Source organism: Rhinopithecus roxellana, chromosome 20, assembly GCF_007565055.1.
Source record: "Rhinopithecus roxellana isolate Shanxi Qingling chromosome 20, ASM756505v1, whole genome shotgun sequence".
In the NCBI taxonomy this organism is placed as follows: Eukaryota; Metazoa; Chordata; class Mammalia; order Primates; family Cercopithecidae; genus Rhinopithecus; species Rhinopithecus roxellana.
This window is the reverse complement of record NC_044568.1, coordinates 63,568,164-63,588,773: the sequence shown is the minus strand read 5'-3', so window position 1 is coordinate 63,588,773 and position 20,610 is coordinate 63,568,164. Positions and strand designations below refer to the sequence as shown.

The window sequence follows — 20,610 nt, the reverse complement described above, 5'->3', positions numbered from 1 at the left end:
TCCCAGCACTTTGGGAGGCCGAGGTGGGTGGATTACTTGAGGTCAGGAGTTCAAGACCAGCTGGCCAACATGGCAAAACCCCATCTCTGCTAAAAATACAAAAATCAGCCAGGCGTGGTGGCACATGCCCGTAATCCCAGCTACTCTGGAGGCTGAGGCAGGAGAATTGCTTGAACTTGGGAGGTGGAGGTTGCCATGAGTCGGGATCATGACACTGCAGTCCAGGCTGGGCGACAGAGCGAGACTCTGCCTTAAGAGAAAAAAGAAGTAAATCCTCCCAGAAATGGGAACATCTCTGCCGTAGCATCTCTGCCAAGTTCAGAGATTGGCTAGGAGTAACCTGTGGGGAGTATGGCCTCAGAGTGAACACAATGATGGGTTTCAGAGCACAACAGCTGGGACCATTGGTCAATTACATTCCTCATGGTTGGAGATTTGAGAAGCATATTTCATGACCACTCTATTCCACCCTTTCTGCTTCACAGATTTACTTCTCTGTTCAAGTTTGGTAAGCAGCTAAGCCATAGTTCCCATGGGCTTCTCTTTCTGTGAGAAAAACTTCAAAAGAGGGAGGTTAGTGGGATAAACTAACATTCATCATTGCAATTGATCTCAGACCTCAATTGCTATTCATCCTCTCCTTGCTCCATTCTGAGTTTCTTTTACAATCAGCTATTACTTCAGAAGTCTTGGTGGCTTACCTGGTGATGTGACACAAACCTTCATTCCTAGGGTGGTGCTGCTGGTGGTCTTTGTCATCATACCCTTCTCAGTGTGGTGTGGTGTGGCTGTACATGTCTCTTCAGTTACAGAAGGGCCAGGAGGCGCCAGCAGCCACCTGCATGGATCACTTGGGTGTTTCCCCCGTCCCCATTATATAAAAGCAACCCTACTGCCTCCTGTTGATGAGGGTTAATTACTACTGCCAATATGGGAAGTCCTTTTCTTACATACTGGTCTCTGGGCGTGCTCGAGGAGTCCAAAGTGCCCTGGCGGCAGCCGTAACTTGTAGTTCATTAGGACCCTTGCTGCGTCACCTGGCAAAGTGCGCTTCCTGTAGGAACCCAGGACCTTCAACCATGCAGGGCTCAGAATTGCTGGGATGGGAAGCACAAAATCACCTGGGTCATCAGGAGTGACAGTAAGTGGGGTCATGCCTGGCACCTGGACCCATGTAATTTTCCTATCAGGAATTAGCACGGCCGGGCGCGGTGGCTCAAGCCTGTAATCCCAGCACTTTGGGAGGCCGAGGCGGGCGGATCACGAGGTCAGGAGATCGAGACCATCCTGGCTAACACGGTGAAACCCCGTCTCTACTAAAAAAATACAAAAAACTAGCCGGGCGAGGTGGCGGGCGCCTGTAGTCCCAGCTACTCGGGAGGCTGAGGCAGGAGAATGGCGTAAACCCGGGAGGCGGAGTTTGCAGTGAGCTGAGATCTGGCCACTGCACTCCAGCCTGGGTGACAGAGCGAGACTCCTTCTCAAAAAAAAAAAAAAAAAAAAAAAAAAAAAAAAGGAATTAGCACAGTCTCTAACTTAGCGCTGCATCCTGAAGATCTGCATCCTATCTTTCAGAATGTTCTCAGCTAGTGCTTCAGCTGTCCCTTTAAAATGTCATTAACAGGATTTTATTAGTTGGCTGCTTGTGGATGGTGTGGTAGAGGATATGACCAGCAGACTCATGGTCATGGGTCCGTTCACTGTTGATAGGGTCCCCTGGACCAGATGCAATGCTGTGTGTCAATCTGAACTCAATCAGGCATACCACTGGCTGACGTTCTGAGAGTGAGAAAGGCAAACCCATACCCAGAATAGGCAGTCTATCACTGTGAGGATAAAATGGCCTTTGCAGATGGAAGAAGCCAAATGTAGTTGACTTGCTACCAAGTGGCTGCTTGGTCTTCTTTAGAAACGTGCCTTTTCGCCTTTCAAAGACTCAGTGTTGCAGGCTAGGCGCGGTGGCTCAAGCCTGTAATCTCAGCACTTTGGGAGGCTGAAGCAGGCAGATCACAAGGTCAAGAGATCAAGACCATCCTGACCAACATGGTGAAACCCCGTCTCTACTAAAAATACAAACATTAGTCAGGTATGGTGACGCACACCTGTAATCCCAGCTACTCAGGAGACTGAGGCAGGAGAATTGCTTGAACCCGGGAAGCAGAGGTTGCAGTGAGCCGAGATCATGCCATGGCACTCCAGTCTGGCAACAGAGCAAGCCTCTGTCTCAAAAAAAAAAAAAAAAAAAAAAAAAGACTCAGTGTTGCTCTCGGTTGCTGACAAGTTGGACATTCAGAGGCAGCAGTAGCTAGATGTACCTTGGTGAGCGGGAGTCCATGATGCTACTGAGCTATGGCTGCTCTGTTCATGTGTCCAGCATGTCAGGTCTGGAGGAGCTAGAGGCTAGCTCATGTCAATTGGCTGAGTCATTTTGCTTACTTGGTTGTTCAGTGCCTTTTTATGGTAGAGGCTTTCTGATGGGCATTATTAAGAGATACAAAAATATTTATATATTGTACTCACTCCCATATGTTCATACATGTGCCTCTACTCCAGGCCATTGGACTTTGTCCAGGAATCTGTATATATTCTCATCTTACATACAAAGTGGAATGACTAAGAGCATAGCCAGCATTTCCACCAATTGGGAAAAGTTTTCACTCTCCACCATCTTTCAGAACCACCCTTGCATTCTTTAGGTCTTTAATAGTGACTCTAATCTTCACAAATCCCCATCCTCCCAATGGAACACTTTTTTTGTCATTAGTTATCATGTTTATTATAAAAGAGAGATACGAAAATTATTTACATGATGAAAGATTTCAGCCCCGTCTCTAATAAAAATACAAAAAATAAGCTGGGTGTGGCGGCGGGCGCCTGTAGTTCCAGCTATTTGGGAGGCTGAGGCAGGAGAGTGGTGTGAACCCGGCAGGCGGAGCTTGCAATGAGCCGAGATTGCACCACTGCACTCCAGCCTGAGCGACAGAGTGAGACTCTGTCTCAAAAAAAATAAATAAAAAAAAAAAGATTTCAGAACTTCAGTGGAACGGGCAGCTTCATGCTGATGCCATTTCAATAGTGTCTTATTTCAGTCTACGTACTTCCTAAGAATGTCACCATCTCTAAATAGGAAATAATCCTTGTCATCTATAACTACTTTGGTGCCTCCATAGTCGGGAAGAACTTTATCTCCAGCTTTCATGGTAACTGGCTGAATCTCTCCACCCTTTCCTTTAGAACCCAATCCAACAGTGACTACTATTGCTTGCAATACTTTTCCTTGAGATTTTTCTGGAAACATAATGCCTCCTTTGGTTACAGTTTCAGCAGCGCTCCTTTCAACCAGTACTCGTTCAAAGAGTGGAAGAAACTTTCTAAACGCCTGTCTTGCCATGACTCCCTGCACCTCAGACTTGTACTCTCAGAAAATTGTTTTTATTTATTTTTGAGACGAAGTCTTGCTCTTGTCCCCCAGGCTGGAGTGCAATGGCATGATCTTGGCTCACTGCAACCTCTGCCTCCCAGGTTCAAGCGATTCTCCTGCCTCAGCTACAGGGACCTGCCACCATGCTGTTAATTTTTGTATTTTTAGTAGAGACGGGGTTTCACGATGTTGGCCAGGCTGGTCTCAAACTCCTGACTTCAGGTGATCTGCCCACTTTGGCCTCCTAAAGTGCTGGGATTACAGCCACTGTGCCCGGCCTCAGAACATTGTTTTTAACATATTTTAGTCAGGGGTAGGGAGCAATTTCACAGGTTTACATCTGGCCTTTCCTGCCCATGACAGTTCCTGCCCCACAGGCCAGAAATACAATGTGGGGTTATTCCAGGTCACTTCCAGTTATATATTTGGGGACTATGTAAATCTCTGGGTAGGTCCACACATCCAGTGAGGTGAGAGCCATACTTTACCACTTTAGCCAGGAGTCCATTTATTAACTGGCCTCTATAGGCCAGGGGGACTATAATGATGTTTTAGGCCTCTGATGATCGATTTCACCTTTAAGTCTGTGTCCAATAGTCTTCAAAATGTTTAGTTATTTCCCTTTTGCCAGTGTACAGTCACCCAAGTAAGCAGCCATGAGTTCCTTTGGGGAAGGTCTGAGGACCCTTGTGCCATGGTGTGGTAGGGTCTTTGGTGTTAGGCTCCTGACCAATACTTTCATCAGTGAATTCTAGATCTGAAAATTGGCTCAGATCGGGCAGATCGGTGGTGGCTCACACCTGTAATCCCAGCACTTTGGGAGGCTGAGGTGGGTGGATCATGAGGTCAAGAGATGGAGACCATCCTGGCCAACATGGTGAAACCTGTCTCTCTAAAAATATGAAAATTAGCCAGGCATGGTGGTACATGCCTGTAGTCCTAGCTACTTAGGAGCTGAGGCAGGAGAATCGCTTGAACTTTGGAAGTAGAGGTTGCAGTGAGCCAAGATTGCACCTCTGCACTCTAGCCTGGATGACTGAGACTCTGTCTCAAAAAAAAAAAAAAAAAAAAAAAAACAAACCTCAGATCTAGAAACTGGGCAAAGGAGCAGGACTTATTGGAGGTGACCACCCTTAGCCTCCTGTTCCGCCATTCTTTTTTTTATCTTTTTTGGGATGGAGTCTCATTCAGTTGTCCAGGCTGGAGTGCAGTGGCACGATCTCCGTTCACTGCAAGCTCCGCCTCCTGGGTTCATGCCATTCTCCTGCCTCAGCCTCCTGAGTAGCTGGGACTACAGGTGCCCGTCACCACGCCCGGCTAATTTTTTTGTATTTTTAGTAGAGATGGGGTTTCACCATGTTAGCCAGGATGGTCTCGATCTCCTGACCTTGTGATCCGCCCGCCTCGGCCTCCCAAAGTGCTGGGATTACAGGCGTGAGCCACCGCACCTGGCTGATCCTCCATTCTTGTGGCCCTTATTGGCTATAGATGTTGAATAGTTCCCTTGCTGGTCTTGGGTGAAGTTATCCTTATTAACCACCTCTATACTCCCCGCTCGTCAAGACCCCTTTGTTGTCATTTTATTATTAATTTTTTTTGAGATGGAGTCTCACTCTGTCACCCATGCTGGAGTGCAGTGGCACCATCTTGGTTCACTGCAACCACTGCCTCCGGGGTTCAAGTGATTCTCCTGCCTCAGCCTACTGAGTAGCTGGGACTACAGGTGTGCGCCACCATGCCCGGCTAATTTTTTGTATTTTTAGTAGAGATGGGGTTTCACTGTGTTAGCCAGGATGGTCTCGATCTCATGACCTCGTGATCCTCCTGCTTCCGCCTCCCAAGGTGCTGGGATTACAGGCATGAGCCACCCCACCTGGCAAATTTTTGTATTTTTAATACAGACAGGGTTTCACCATGTTGGCTAAGCTAGTCTCGAACTCCTGACCTCAAGTGATCCTCCTGCCTTGGCCTCCCGCCTCCCAAAGTGCTGGAATTATAGGCATGAGCCACCACATCTGGCCCTTGGTCATCTTGTTTGATCTTGCTGGTAATGGTGGTAATTGTGGTCTCCTGGCTTCTGGCAGTTAAACATTGCCACCAGGTCTTTATTATTTTGGGGCCCCAATCAGCCCGTCTTACCACCTGTTTTCTTGGAACACTCCTGGCACTACTTGTGTGAGTCCAGGTCTGCCAGGAAGCAGACAACAAAAAGGGATTAGCTATGCAAGAAATTTATTAGGGGCAACAGTTGTAGGAAAAATGAGGTGGCTGAGAGAGCCATGTGACCATGATGCAGGTCCAACGCTGTGTGAAGTACAGAGGGAGGGAAGGAAGGATAGGAGGATTCGGTGGAAACATCTAAGATTCAACTTAAACTGAAATTCATTTCTAAGAAAGTTGGCCAAGGCCAGGCGCAGTGGCTCACGTTTGTAATCCCGGCAATTTGGGAGGCCAAGGTGGGCAGATCACCTGAGGTGAGGAGTTCAAGACCAGCCTGACCACCATGGAGAAACCCTGTCTCTGCTAAAAACACACAAAAACTTATCCGGGTGTGGTGGTGCATGCATACCTGTATTCCCAGCTACTCGGGAGGCTGAAGCAGGAGAATTACTTGAACCCGGGAGGCAAAGCTTGCAGTGAGCCAAGATAGCGCCATTGCACTCCAGCCTGGGAGACAAGATTGAAACTCCATCTCAAAAAAACAAAAAAGAAAGTTGGCCAAGGCCATAGGACAGTCCTCATGCAAAAGTTACCTGTCACTGAGTCTTCCAGAAATGGGCCTGTGTCAGTAGCCCTGCCACTCTTCTTTTTGAGATGGGGTCTCGCTGTGTCACCCAGGCTGGAGTGCAGTGGCACGATCTCGGCTCACAGCAAGCTCTGCCCCGCCCCAGGTTCATGCCATTCTCCTACCTCAGCCTCCCGAGTAGCTGGGACTACAGGCACCTGGGCAAAAGAGCGAGACTCCATCTGAAAAAAAAAAAAAAAAAAAAAAAAGAAGCTGGGATTACAGGTGTGGGCCACCATGCCCAGCTAATTTTTGTATTTTTAGTAGAGATGGGGCTACGCCATGTTGGCCAGGCTGGTCTCGAACTCCTGACCTCAGGTGATCCACCCTCCTCGGCTTCCCAAAGTGCTGGGATTACAGGCATGAGCCACCGCACCCAGCCTTTATTAGGATTTTTAACCTGTTTCTTCCCCTGTAAGATAGAATAATAATACATATTCTGTAACATTAAGAATTACTTATTAGTAATACATATTTACTAAGACATTACTTAATATATTAAACTATAAAGAGATAAAACAAAACAGCAGAGATTTTTACCAAACATATGTTGACTAAGAACAAGGACAAACAAATGTCTATTTTTAGAATTTTGGCCAGGCATGGTGGCTTATACCTGCAATCCCAATGTTTTGGGAGGCTGAGGCGGGAGGACTGCTTAACTAGAAGTTTGAGACCAGTTGGGCAACAAAGCAAGACCCCTGTCTCTACCAAAACAGCAACAACAACAACAACAAAAACTGGCTGGGCAGAGTAGTCCACAACTACAGTCCCAGCTACTCAGGAGGTTGAGGACACAGGATTATCCCAGACTGAGTTTGAGGATGCAGAGATAGGACAGTGCCACTGCACTCTAGATTGAGTGACAGACCGCGTTTCTTATAAAAAATTTTTTTCAGATTTTCACTTATACTCAATCACTGACATGGAAAACAAAAAGGAGGGTATTGTGAAAAACAAAAACAATGGTGTTGGGTTTTGTAATTTGGGGTTTACTTCTATCCTAGGACCTCTGTCATTGTCCCTTAGAGCATCAGGCTCCATGAAGTCAGTAAGCTTATACCTATGGATTCAGTTCTCCTGGAATCCAGTATACTCCATTCGCTGTTCAGCTAGAAACTGGAAAACATTTTCAGTCTTTCCAGCCTAATTGCAGAGCACCATGATTTATGGCAACGAAGATCTGGAACTCAAACAGAACAAAGAAAGTGAGGCAGGTGTCCAGGACTGTGCTGAGCAGGAACCCTGAAACCCATACTTGCCCACTGCTGCTGCCACAGTCAGAAGTGCTGCCAATGACTAGTAGAAATAAAGGAAACAAAAGTCCTCTCCTCTCCCTTCCTCCCACTTTACAGTCTCCTGGATTCAAATAAACTAGCAGGAAGCCAACAGGCAAGAGTCTGGGAAATGTAGATCCCTAGATCTGAGAGTAAACAGACACATGACCAGGGCTTTTTTTTTTTTTTTTTTTTTGAGACGGAGTCTTACTTTTTCACCCAGGCTGGAGTACAGTGGTGTGCTCTCAGCTAACTGCAACCTCTGCCTCCCAGGTTTAAGCAATTCTCCTGCCTCAGCCCCGAGTAGCTGGGATTACAGGCACCCACCACTACAACCAGCCAATTTTTGTATCATTTAGCAGAGACGAGGTTTCACCATGTTAGCCAGGCTGACCTTGAACTCCTGACCTCAGGTGATCTGCCCACCTTTGCCTCCCAAAGTACTGGGATTACAGGCGTGAGCCACACGGCCAGGACACAGGGTTAAAAGGCAAACATATCGCTTTCCATTGGCAATAGCAAAACAGAACTGCAAGCTAAAGCCTCAACCACTTTATTAGTGTGAAAAATAGAAAATCTATGGCTGGGTGAGGTGGCTCTTGCCTGTAATCCCAGTACTTTGGGATGCTGTTAAGATGGGCAAATCACTTGAGGTCAGGAGTTAGAGACCAGCCTGGCCAACATGGTAAAACTCCATCTCTACTAAAAATAGAGAAGTAAGCCAGGTATTGTTGCAGGCACCTGTAATCGCAGGTACTCAGGAGGAATGAGGCAGAGGCTGCAGTGAGCTGAGACTGAACCACTGCGCTCCAGCCTGGGACAAGAGAGAGAGACTCTGTTAAAAAAAAAAGAAAAAGGCCGGGCACGGTGCCTCATGCCTGTAATCCCAGCACTTTGGGAGACTGAGGCAGACGGATCACGAGGACAGGAATTCGAGACCAGCCTAACCAAAATGCTGAAACCCGTCTCTACTAAAAATACAAAAATTAGCCAAGCATGATGGTACACGCCTGTAATCCCAACTACTCAGGAGGCTGAGGCAGGAGAATCTCTTGAACCCAGGAGGCAGAGTTTGCAGTGAGACGAGATGGCACCACTGGACCCCAGCTAGGGCTACAGAGTGAGACTCTGTTTAAAAAAAAAAAAAAAAAAAAAAGAGAGAAATTTACCAGGTTGGGATTATATCCCTCTCCCAAGAGGCAGACATGTTCCTGCCTCTAGAAGTCAAAGAAACAAAAGGCACTAGGAGCCACTATACATAGCAAATTCTTTATTTTCATATTAACATTAAAACATAAAACAGAAACATTAAAACAGGGTATAAACAGAGTTCCCATTGCCCTCTTTTCAAAGCAGGGGCAAGAATATATACAATGACAAGGTATTTTGAGTTCGTTTAACTCCAAATCCTCAAGTGGGGAAAAAACCTTAGAGGTAGTGACAAAGGAATATGGTGGGGCAGAGCCTGGTGGAGCCCAGAAGACTAAAGTCTGGATTTATAAATGTGATGTCCTACAACGGGGATTGGGAATGGCGTCAAGGTTTTTTTTTTTTTTTTGAGATGGAGTCTTGCTCTGTCACTCAGGCTGGAGTGCAGTGGCGTGATCTTGACTCACTGCAACCTCTGCCTCCCAGGTTCAAGCAATTCTACTGCCTCAGCCTCCTGAGTGGCTGGGATTACAGGCGTGCTCACCACTGCGCCCAGTTAATTTTGTATGTTTAGTAGAGATGGGGTTTCACCATGTTGGTCAGGCTGGACAAGGTTTTTTTCTTTAATCAGTCACGGTCATATGAATTTGCTTACAAAATATCCAAATTTAATGTACTAATGCAAGGACTGGTGAGACTTAGGATTCACCTAATGTTCCTCATAGTTAAGTCTCTTGCTTCCTACTTTTAGGGAAATCAATCAGCATCAAGTACTTCAAAGCAAGTCAAATCCTAACCTGCCCAGGGCCAAAGACAAAGCCAGTTGGGGCCTGACCACCTGCATCCTCTTGGTGGCAATCTGCTGAAACCAGATGAGTTCTGCTTTTTAATTCCAATCCTATTCTGTCACTGAAACTCCAGGCCTGGGCAGCCACTCTTAATCATTAATCATTAACATATCAAAAGGAATATCTCCTCGGAGAAAAGAGCTTTTCTCAGGTTCTAGAAGCTAGCTTTTACAAAGTATGTCTTCAAATAGGGGCCGGGTGCAGTGGCTCACGCCTATAATCTTGGCACTTTAGGAGGCCAAGACGGGAGAATTGCTTGCGGCCAGGAGTTCAAGACCAGCCTGGACAACATAGTGAAACATCTATTTCTACAAAAAATTTTAAAAAGGAAAAAATTATGTCCTAAAATATTAAAGGGTCATTAAAAGGCAAACTGAAACTTGGAACTCTGGGGAAATCTACTGCAACAACCCCTTACTGGAGAGAAAGATCCTAGAAACAGCTCTTGAATTGACAGGTCAGTGTTTATAATAAAAACGGTAACAACTCTTCAGCAATCATTTGAGAAAATCAGATTGTTAGCCATTTTCTCCCATGAACAGGACACTGACCTGCCCACATCTTGAAGCATATTGTGTTGTGGATAGTGGTTTGGTCAAGTAGTCTGAGGCAAGTCAAAGAAATACAAACTGAACCTTAGAAAAGGTTAGGGAGGCAAATCAGAGGAAAGTGGAATCAAACATCAGTTTCACATGGGGAAGGCTTTACCTGGAATGTATAAAGAACACTTAAGAACAGCCCCTCAGTCTGAGGGATTGGCTTTATTTAGATAGGAACTCTCTCAAAATGGGAGACAAGTTCTTCTCATGTTTTCAATAGCAGTCTGAATTTCTCTTATGTCTTTTCTCCTGATCTCTAGGGGAGACTCAAGTAAAACCTTTGACCTATCACTCATCTTTTCCTGGCAAGAGATAGTGTTCTTCAAAGCACTAGCTTGGATAAAACCAATCCTGAGTTCCTAAGCTGGCTAGAAAAAACAAAATTTTCCCCACCACTCAAACAACTGGCCTCTTTCCTTACCTTTCACAAAACAATAAACTTAATGCACTAGGCATCAGCAAAGAGAATAGTTCACTAGCTGCTTCCATCACTGAGTCTGCCAATGTCCCAGCACTTCACACCTGGAACACAAGTGTTGTTGCCACAAAGCACACCCAGGTGTGCTCTATCACACACTTCTGTGGGGATGAGACAAGTTACTAAAAGATTGTCAGCCTTCAAGGTCAGAAATAAACCAGACACAAGGTTTTACAGTGCCCTCTTGTGTTCAACTGAATAATACTCTTTTATATCTACGTTGCATCAAATCAGTATCAAGACAACGGTTAGTCCCTTCAAGGATACCTAAGTGACAGGACAACTCAGATGGGATATCATATCCCCCAGAAAATGCCTGATGCCTACTCACATCCTAGATGATGAGAGGACACTCTCTAAGGTCCAGAAAGTCACATAGAAAATACAGAAAATAAGAATTTCCAGTATACAATAATGGTAAATGAAGGCTTTAAACCCAAGAAATGGATAATGTAGATAAAGTACCCATCAATTACTCTTTTAGTGGACATAACAGATACACAATCTGTAGTGTCTCAGTGACCTAAAGTCCTAGAATCATATTAATGCAAACAAACCATGATCCCCAATATTCTAGGCTGCAGACAATAAACAGGGATCTTGCTTGGGACTGCTAGGTGCTAACAAACAACATTTAACCAGCAGCAGGCCTTCAAGGTTTCAAGACCACGGTCACTCCCACTTATAGATGTGGACCATCTTCTCTGTTAAGGTAGCCAAGTAGCTGTTATGGTTCACCTCAAATGGGCAGATGTCCAAGACAGGCTGATCGGTCTGTAGGTCCTGGAGCAACGAGCCACTGGCAGCATCCCACAGCTAAAGAACGCAAGCAGAGGGAAGGGTCAGAACCCAGTCAGTACATGAAGGGACTTCCTTTACTTCATCATCAAACAAGTCTGAAAGGCTGCAGAGAGAACACTACCTGGAGAGCAAAGCGGACCATCCCTAACCTTCGCAAGGTTGCTCAAAGCCAGCACACCTGACATAGTTCAGATACAGCCTCACCTACTGTAATCAGCAATTAGTCTACCTGTAAGTGGATCTGAAAATAAAGCCCAGCTTCCATTCATTCAATCTATGTGTCAGGCTCTTCTAGGGACAGAAGGGTAAATAAAATAAAGTCCCTGTCTTTGCCCTCACGGAACTCACCTTTTTTTTTTTCTTGAGACAGAGTCTCGCTCTTGTCGCCCAGGCTAGAGTGCTGTGGCGCAAATCTTGGCTCACTGCAACATCTGCCTCCTGGGTTCAAGCAATTCTCCTGCCTCAGCCTCTCAAGTAGCTGCCACCACACCTGCTAATTTTCTTGTATTTTTAGTAGAGATGGGGTTTCACCATGTTGGCCAGGATGGTCTTGAACTCCTGACCTCACATGATCCATCCATCTTGGTCTCCCAAAGTGCTGGGATTACAGAAGTGAGCCACCGCGTCTGGCCTCTAAAAATTTATTATTGGCCAGGCATGGTGTCTCACACCTGTAATTCCAACACTTTGGGAGTCTGAGATGGGACGACAGCTTAAGGATAGGAGATAGAGACCAGCTGGGACAACAGAGCAAGATTCCCATCTCTATAAGAAATTAAAAAATTAGCCAGGTGTGGTAGTGCATGCCTGCAGTCCCAGCTACTCAAGAGGGTAAAAGAGGATTGCTTAAGCTGAGGAGTTTGAGGCTACAGTGAGCCATGATCACACTACTGCCCTCCAGTCTGGACTGAGCAAGATACTGTCTCCTAAAAAAGAAAAATATTTTAAAGTATTAAAAAGTAGAGTCAGCCAGGCATGGTGGCACACACCCATAGTTCCAGCTACTTGGGAGGCTGAAGCACAAGAATCACTCGAACCCAGGAGGTGGAGGTTGCAGTAAGCCAAGATTGCACCTCTGCACCCCAGCCTGGGCAATAGAGCGAGACCCTGTCTCAAAAAAAAAAAAAAAGTATGACCAGGCACGGTGGCTCATGCTTGTAATCCTAGCAGTTTGTGAGGCTGAGGTGAGAAGACTGCTTGAGCCCAGGAGTTTGAGACCAGCCTGGGAAACATGGCAAAACCGCGTCTCCACTAAAAACAAAAATTTGCCGGGTATGGCGGTGTGCACCCAGCTACTTGGGAAGCTGAGGCACAATAATTCCTTGAACCTGGAAGGCAGAGGTGGCAGTGAGCCGAGACTGCGCCACTGCACTCCAGTCTGGGTAACACAGCGAGACTGTCTCAAGAAAAAAAAAAAAAAAAAGTATGCATCTGTTTTAAAAAAAAAAAAAAGGCCGGGCCGGGCGCCATGGCTCCCGTCTGTGATCCCACCTTTTTTCTTCTGCCATTGACTTGTTGTGGAAGCCGGATCAGCTGTCTTACAGAACGCCCACAACCTGGACTTGTGTATATACTTTGTGTTATCATTAAACTTGTTCTCCTCTATTCCCTGCAACTCCAGTCAATGAAACTTAGCGCTAGCTTCTAGAGTGGCACTATACAATATGGTGGCCTCTAGTCACATAAGTTTATATTTAACTTGATTAAAAATAAAGTAAAACATTAAGTTCTTCCTTGGCACTAAGCACACTTTAAGTGCTCATGTGACTAGTGTGACTGTATTGGACAGTGCTACTCTAAGCCTTAATTAGACTCAGGTTCAAGAACATCTCAGCTGGGTACAATGGCTCATGTCTATAATCCCAGCACTTCGGGAGGCCAAGGCTGGCGGATCACTTGAGGTCAGGAGTTCGAGACCAGCCTGGTCAACACAGTGAAACCCTGTCTCTACTAAAAATACAAAAATCAGGTGGGTGTGGTGGTGGGTGCCTGTAATCCCAGCTACTCAGGAGGCTGAGGCAGGAGAATCACTTGAACCCAGGAGGTAGAGGTTGCAGCAGTGAGTCAAGATCTACAAAGCAGTATGGAAAGCATATGTAAACCAAGCAACCTCACATACACACATATGCGGATATGTGGGATTACAGAGCAGAACTTACACTTTTTTGCTTTATGAGCTTCTGTAAAAAAATGTTCACGTTTTCCCTTACCAGTATTTTAAGCAAAACTACTTTTTATATGAAAGTAAAAAATAACAGGCTCACCAGGGCAGAATTTGCTGCTTCATCCCCAGTACACACCAGGATGTTGCCATCATTCTCTGGGCTTTGGAAAATGGCATTTTTGGTCAATAGTTTGCAAGTCGGTCCTCCAAAAAATGTATGTACAGGCTGGCAGGAGCAGACTGGATTTCCAGTGTCATCCAGTCGGTAGGACATTTCCATCAGCACACTTCGTATGGTGGTGTGATTTTTATCTATGGGACAGAGAAATCAGTGCTGCACCATGGGGATGCTACACAAAAAATTAACCAAGTACCCAAACCTCACACGCTTACAACCTAGTTGGATGGAAAAGCCATAAATGCTTAACCACCAAGAACAGCTACAAAACAAATTAAAGAACAATATCATAGCATCAGTGAAATTTAGAACCGTAGGCTAGAAATCAAGTTATCTACAATAGCTTTTTGCTTAAGAGAAAAACAATTCTGAGAGTGAGTTATCTGTTTTAGTAAAATCAGTCTCCTGCCAGACCTCTGCTGGGGGATTTCTCTCTTAAGAATTCTCAGTAAAAGGTTTTTCCCTTCCCCCAGTGAGAACTTCATTAGCCTCTGGGACTGCACATTTTTATAATGTGAAAGCAGGCTACAGAAAGGGAAACATGTATCTGAAATTCTGCTGGGAGGCAAACAAAAGCCAGAGAACAAAATAGGACCCCCAGGCTTTGTACACCAGTCAGAGCAAATCACAGTCTTGGAGACAGCAGAGCTGTGGGATGACGAAGAGCCAAAGGGTCTGAAGTGCTACTGAGATGTTTCTCAGCTCAAACAAAACTTAAAAACATGAGTAGACCCACTCACAACTAGCAGAAGTGTGAGCATTTAATGACTAACTCTGACTATACATCTGCCTGACTGTTATAAATTTGCTTAATACAGTTGTGACCTCAGCATCTGTTTTTAGGACTGGCATAAATTATCTGAAACCCAGATGTACCCTGTCAACTTTGGTCTAGTTAAAACATCCCTTCCCTGAGCAGAGGGTGGAAATATAGCCCACTTGTCCCTCCCCTCCACCCCTACCCCACCCCTAAGGGAGCAGGCCTGTCCTGGATGGCTCCCCCTTCTTCCCACTGGCCCCTGAAGCATGCTGCCCTCTTCTCTGTGGGATCTGTCAAGTAAGCTGATTCCGTTATTTCCTGTGTTTTGTGCGTTGCCTCCTTTGTGTCTCACCTGACCAACACACCTGAACCTAACGTCTTTCCTAATCAGGGATCTTGTAGAGAGTCACTATCTTAAGGGAAATGAACTGGACACAGGTCAGACAAGCGCCACAAGGGCCAGTATAAACAAGTTTCCTGTGAGAGGGACACCTGGTCATGAGTCAGGCAGGTATTAGGCCATCTGCCAGGACAAAGGAGTATCCTGTGGAAGGTACACTATGAACACCCACAACGAACTCCCTAGAGTTTGGCAGGACAGGGCTACAGTTTATAGCCATTCTCCTGACAGAGACCTCAAGACCACATTAGAAAGAAAAAACCTACAACACTGACCATCAGTACAGTTTACCAGGAATTTCGATTCATGACGCTTTGCCTAGAAAGAACCTGTGAATGAAGCACAGTCTGCTGTTACGCGTTCCACCTCTGATTCCAGAGGCAAAGATGTTCAGCTGGCTGGGCCCACACAACCATTGTTGTCCATTTCCCCTTATTTACCTTTGTCGGCCCAAATAAGGAGGAAAAGACGATATGCCAGCCGGGGTACTATGTGGCTGCCCTAATCTGGACCTTTCTCTCAGGGGAAGTGAGAGGCAGGCAGAAGATATGAAAGTGATCTCAAGATGGCTCAACGACCTAGAGCCGGCCCCTCATTCCACTACTGTTCTAAGTTGTAGGGGCTCCTAAGTGGCTAATTCGCTTCCAGGAGTACCTGGCAGAATATGCTCCAGTCCTCACATGTAAGGAGCAGGGAGGCAGGCTCTGTGGGGGAGCCTGAAGCCACCATCCTCCCTGTAGAAGGAAGAGCTACAACGTATCTTTGTTAGTCTGTGAGCAGTACCACAGCCACCCAAAGGGTAGGATCGAACTCTCCTTCCCTCTTCTCTACCACTGTGCTCCCAAATAAACCACGGGAGACCCCAGTACTACTCACCAGGCCTGTAGGTCACAAGACAGTGCCGGGAGCTGTTCTCTGTCTGAAAGTCTATGCAGCCCCCTGGCTCCAAGGGCAGCACATGAGGCCAATGAGAAAAGTCCATTTTCTGTTCCCAGAATGAAGCATCCTCCAAGGTTCCAGCCAGCACCCCACCATATGGAAATGCAGCTGAGGCAGCTCTGGGCATGTATGACAAGGAGACCAGTGGGCATCTGAAAGGAAAGTAAGGAAACTGTATCTCACATTCCAAAACTCAGACGGCTCCAGACCCCACTACCAGGAACCCTCAAGCACATTCCCACCTCTACAGAGGTTAAACACCTTTAGTCACTATCCTCTGACATCTGATAAAAATTAGCAACCCTCTCTGTAGAAACAAAAGGACATCATATAATACTCTGAAACTAATTTCAGGGGAGATACTAGATGCTCTAAAAGAAAAGGAAAAAAAGCACTAGGAAATTTAAGGGATACAAGATCACAATTACTAGGAAGCTTGACTGACGTGAAGCTCCTCGAAATGGGTTTAGCCACATGAGAAAAGTCAGGAAAGAAACAAAGCTTATATACATAACAAAATAAAGATCCCAAGTTGTAGATGACAGACCCCAAAATTAAAATACAGCTAAAAGCAGCTACATTTTAATTCAGAAACAGGACTGTTTTAGATTGTCTAAATTTCCTTCTGCAAGCATATGACTAGGACTATGCGCCAAGAATTCTCTCAGAAATATCATCCTTCAGACTGTGTTCCTATGAACTCATTTCTGCTGTGAAATCATTCATGCTAAAGTTGCCAAAGTCTACTTGCCTGTTTTATTTCATTTTCCCTGTCACAATAAAGGTAATCAAAGTAAACACAAATAAAAATGAATAATACATACAAGTATTTTTTTCTTGCTATTTTAAAATTTGCCATGTTTGGCTGGGCATGGTGGGTCACGCCTGTAATCCCAGCACTTTGGAAAGCCGAGGTGGGAGAATCACTTGAGGTCACAGGTTTGAGACCATATGAGTGAAACCCCATCTCTACTGAAAATACAAAAGTTAGTCAGGTGTGGTAGCGCATGGAGGTAGTCCCAGCTACTCGGGAGGTGGAGGATGCAGTGAGCCAAGACTGTGCCACTCCACTATAGCCTGGGTGAGAGTGGGACACCGTCTTAAAAAAAATAAAACAAAAAATCACCACCACCACCACCACCACCAAAACAAAAACAAAAACAACAAAAAAAACCTTGCCGTATTTTATGATATCTTTATGTTTGGCTCTCCTTGCTCTTTTTTAATATATCCAGTTGGAAACATAAATTATCTGTTAAGATACTTTTCATTTTGGTCAGGTCACAGACCCTACTCCCCTTCTGAGAACTTCATACATACAGGGCAGCTCAACACATTCTAAAACAGAGTGGTGCTGGTGGCCATGCATCCTCAGAACTTGGGCTGACTTTATAAACTTCTCAATCTCATAACTGGATTAAATGATAGATAATAATAATACAGTATCTTCAAACAAGTTGGTTTAGCTTTGGATTAGGGAAGTTTTAAATCACTTTTGATTATGCTATCCTTAACTGATCTCTTCCCATGTGCTAGACGTGTGGCTATTTTTTTTGAGACGGCATCTCACTCTGTCATCCAGGTTGGAGTGCAATGGTTCAATCTCGGCTCACTGCAACCTCCACCTCCTAGGTTCAAGAGATTCTCCTGCCTCAGTCTCCTGAGTAGCTGGGATTATAAGCATGCGCCACCACGCATGCCTATTTTTTTTTTGAATTTTTAGTACAGATGGGGTTTCACCACATTGGTTAGGCTGGTCTCGAATTCCTGACCTCGTGATCTGTCCGTCTCGTCTTCCCAAAGTGCTGGGATTACAGGCGTGAGCCACTGCGCCCGGTGACATGTGGCTATTAAAGCAAGTCTGTATTGACCAGATTTTACAGATTAAGCTCACAATGGGCCAAGAAACACAACTAAGGTCACACAACTTCTAAGTAGTGGAGCTAGGTTCTGAACATAGATCTGACTCTGTTTTGCCATATTAGATGATTACTGACTATGAACCTGGCTATACTTGTACCAGAACTCTCCGTCATATGAAATATCATGAATACAAACTCTTGTTAATAAGAATGTTATTGCTTCTGAAGTGAGATCAAGTGGATCTTCAAAAACTGTAAGGATTTCTGACCAACTGTTTAACACCCTCTGAAGAGACGATTAACACAATAATAAGCCAAGAGAAAGTTGCTACCAGGAAAAGAGTGAGTGGCTCCCTACCTGGCTTTCTGAGCTACTAACTCCTGCACATGACTGCTCGTGTTCCGCACGTCATATACCAGAATTGAACCATTGGCCAGTCCAGCATAGATGTAGTTAGTCTCATCAAGACACCAGCAACAGCTCCAGACAGGACGTCCAGCATTGTAAGTCTGGACCACGGTATTTGTCTCCAGGCTGTGGAATTACAAAAGACTTTTACAACTGCATTAAGAAAATCGGCCAGGCTCGGTAGCTCAAGCCTGTAATCCCAGCACTTTGGGAGGCCGAGATGGGCGGATCACGAGGTCAGGAGATCGAGACCATCCTGGCTAACCCAATGAAACCCCGTCTCTACTAAAAACTACAAAAAACTAGCCGGGCGAGGTGGCGGGCGCCTGTAGTCCCAGCTACTTGGGAGGCTGAGGCAGGAGAACGGCATAAACCCGGGCGGCGGAGCTTGCAGTGAGCTGAGATCCGGCCACTGCACTCCAGCCCGGGCGACAGAGCAAGACTCCGTCTCAAAAAAAAAAAAAAAAAAAGAAAATCAAATACATTACAAAGATGTAAAGATTATCATTTAAATGATCATTAACCCTTGAGAACACACTCATATACCCAAACTATCTGGATTTCCTATTTTTTCTAGGATCTGCCCAGGTAACTCCTTTAAATTCCATAACATTTGTTTTGGGGGTCACAGGTTTTCCTCTTGAGTTGTAAAGAAGTAAAATAATAAATTAAAGGGGCTGGGCATGGTAGCTCATGCCTGTAATCCCACACTTTGGAAGTCTGAGGCAGACAGATCACTTGAGGTAAGGAATTCGAGACCAGCCTGGCCAACATAGCGAAACCCCATCTCTACTAAAAAGACAAAAATTAGCTAGGTGTGGTGGCGTGCATCTGTAATCGCAGCTACTCGCGAAGCTGAGGCAGGAGAATCACTTGAACCCGGGAGGCGGAGGGTGCAGTGAGCCGAGATTGCGCCGCTGCACTCCAGCCTGGGTGACAGAGCAAGACTCTCTCTCTCTCTCTCTCAAAAATAAATATGTAAATAAATAAATAAATAATAATCCAACCAACACTTTGGTATGTAACATTTTTCTACCTTATTTTTAAAACAATACTTATAAAGGCATGGAGCACACTCACATCTGGTTCACAGTACTCACAGAGCATGTGACAGATAAAACACTGTAACTAAGTAAGGGTATAAAAGAAGTCATCATGGTACCCAAGGGCAGTGAGTGGTTGGCGAACATCTCTGTTACACAGAATTGTCCAGGTAACAGACCAGGACTAGGAGAAACAGACCAGGACTAGGAGTAAACAGTACCGACCTAGTATGGCGACTCTGATGTCAGGTACCAAAGCTCCCTTCATCCTGTCATTTCACAAACTTTATTTTTAAATTTTATTTATTTATTTATGTATTTATTCATTTACTATTTTTTTTTTTTTGAGACACAGCCTTGCTCTGTCGCCCAGGCTGGAGTGCAGTATCTTGATCCTGGCTCACTGCAACCTCTACTTCCCAGGTTCAAATGATTCTCCTGCCTCAGCCTCCCTGGTAGCTAGGATTACAGGTTTCTGACACCATGCCCAGCTAATTTTTGTATTTTTAGTAAAGACGGGTTTCACCATGTTGGCCAGGCTGGTCTCAAACCCCTGACCTTCAGATGATCCGCCTGCCTCGGCCTCCCAAAGTGCTAAGATTACAGGTGTGAGCCACCACGGCTGGCCTCCACCAACTTCAGAGTTTTATTCTCATCTCCTTAAAATATGTTTAAGACATTTTTTGTAATATATATAATTTTAAAGAAACAGGAAACAGTTTTGTAACCTGCTGTGCCCACTTCTAAAAGCAATGTATTTTAAATGGATCTAAGAAGACACAGTCTCAGACCAAAAAAACAGAGCTAAGGTCATCGTAACACTGATACTAATTCCATGCTACTCAACACCAAACAGCCCAGTCTCCACCTTCCTCCCCAAATCACTCACCTGGTCAGTTTAATAGTGTTGTCTAGGGAAGCAGAGAGTAGCAAGCCTCTGGAGTAACTGCTAAAAGCCAGTCCACGGATCTGTTTGCCATGCATCGGAATGTACTGACTGCTTCTCATGTTGGCAGTACTCAACATCTTAACACCAAAGCCTGCCAAAGGCAAAATGTATGAAACAGATCACTGAAAGTGAACCTAGGGCAATGCAAACTACTTTTTCAAGTAGCTCCTTTGTCCACCTTTCTTCGCATATCAGTCCTTGGGAACCAGCTGGTCAAATGACAGTTCTCCAGTGTTATAATTCATTCATTTATTTTGGAGACAGGGTCTCACTCTGTTGCCCAGGCTAAAAAGCAGTGACATAATCTTGGCTCACTACAACCTCTGCCTCCTGGGTTCAAGCAATTCTCCTGCCTCAGCCTCTCGAGCAGCTGGGATTACAGGCATGCGCCACCACGCCCAGCTAACTTTTGTATTTTTTGGTAGAGATGGGGTTTCACTGTATTGGCCAGGCTGCTTTCGAACTCTTGGCCTCAAGTGATCTACTCGACTTAGCCTCCCGAAGTGCTGGGATTACAGGCATGAGCCACTGCGCCCAGCCTATGATTT

The 20,610-nt window shown here is 45.3% G+C and overlaps 1 protein-coding gene and 1 pseudogene across 3 annotated transcripts in view; both read right to left on the bottom strand.

Moving 5' to 3' along the window:
• Positions 1–2,976: 2,976 nt before the first annotated feature.
• On the bottom strand, positions 2,977–3,495 carry LOC104677828 (annotated as a pseudogene).
• Positions 3,496–8,738: 5,243 nt separating this feature from the next.
• The window catches only part of RFWD3 (ring finger and WD repeat domain 3), a 45,699-nt gene continuing 33,827 nt past the window's right edge, over positions 8,739–20,610 (bottom strand). Inside the window, exons 9-13 of one of the 3 annotated variants that reach the window (XM_010382957.2) lie at positions 20,003–20,153; positions 18,020–18,196; positions 15,737–15,951; positions 13,623–13,834; positions 8,739–11,373 (exon numbers count right to left, since the gene is read on the bottom strand). In XM_010382957.2, the coding sequence (XP_010381259.2) occupies positions 11,230–11,373; positions 13,623–13,834; positions 15,737–15,951; positions 18,020–18,196; positions 20,003–20,153 (899 nt within the window). In that variant the 3' untranslated portion in view covers positions 8,739–11,229. The remainder of the gene's footprint in view (positions 11,374–13,622; positions 13,835–15,736; positions 15,952–18,019; positions 18,197–20,002; positions 20,154–20,610) is intronic. The other 2 variants (XM_030925248.1, XM_030925249.1) reach the window with 2 other exon arrangements.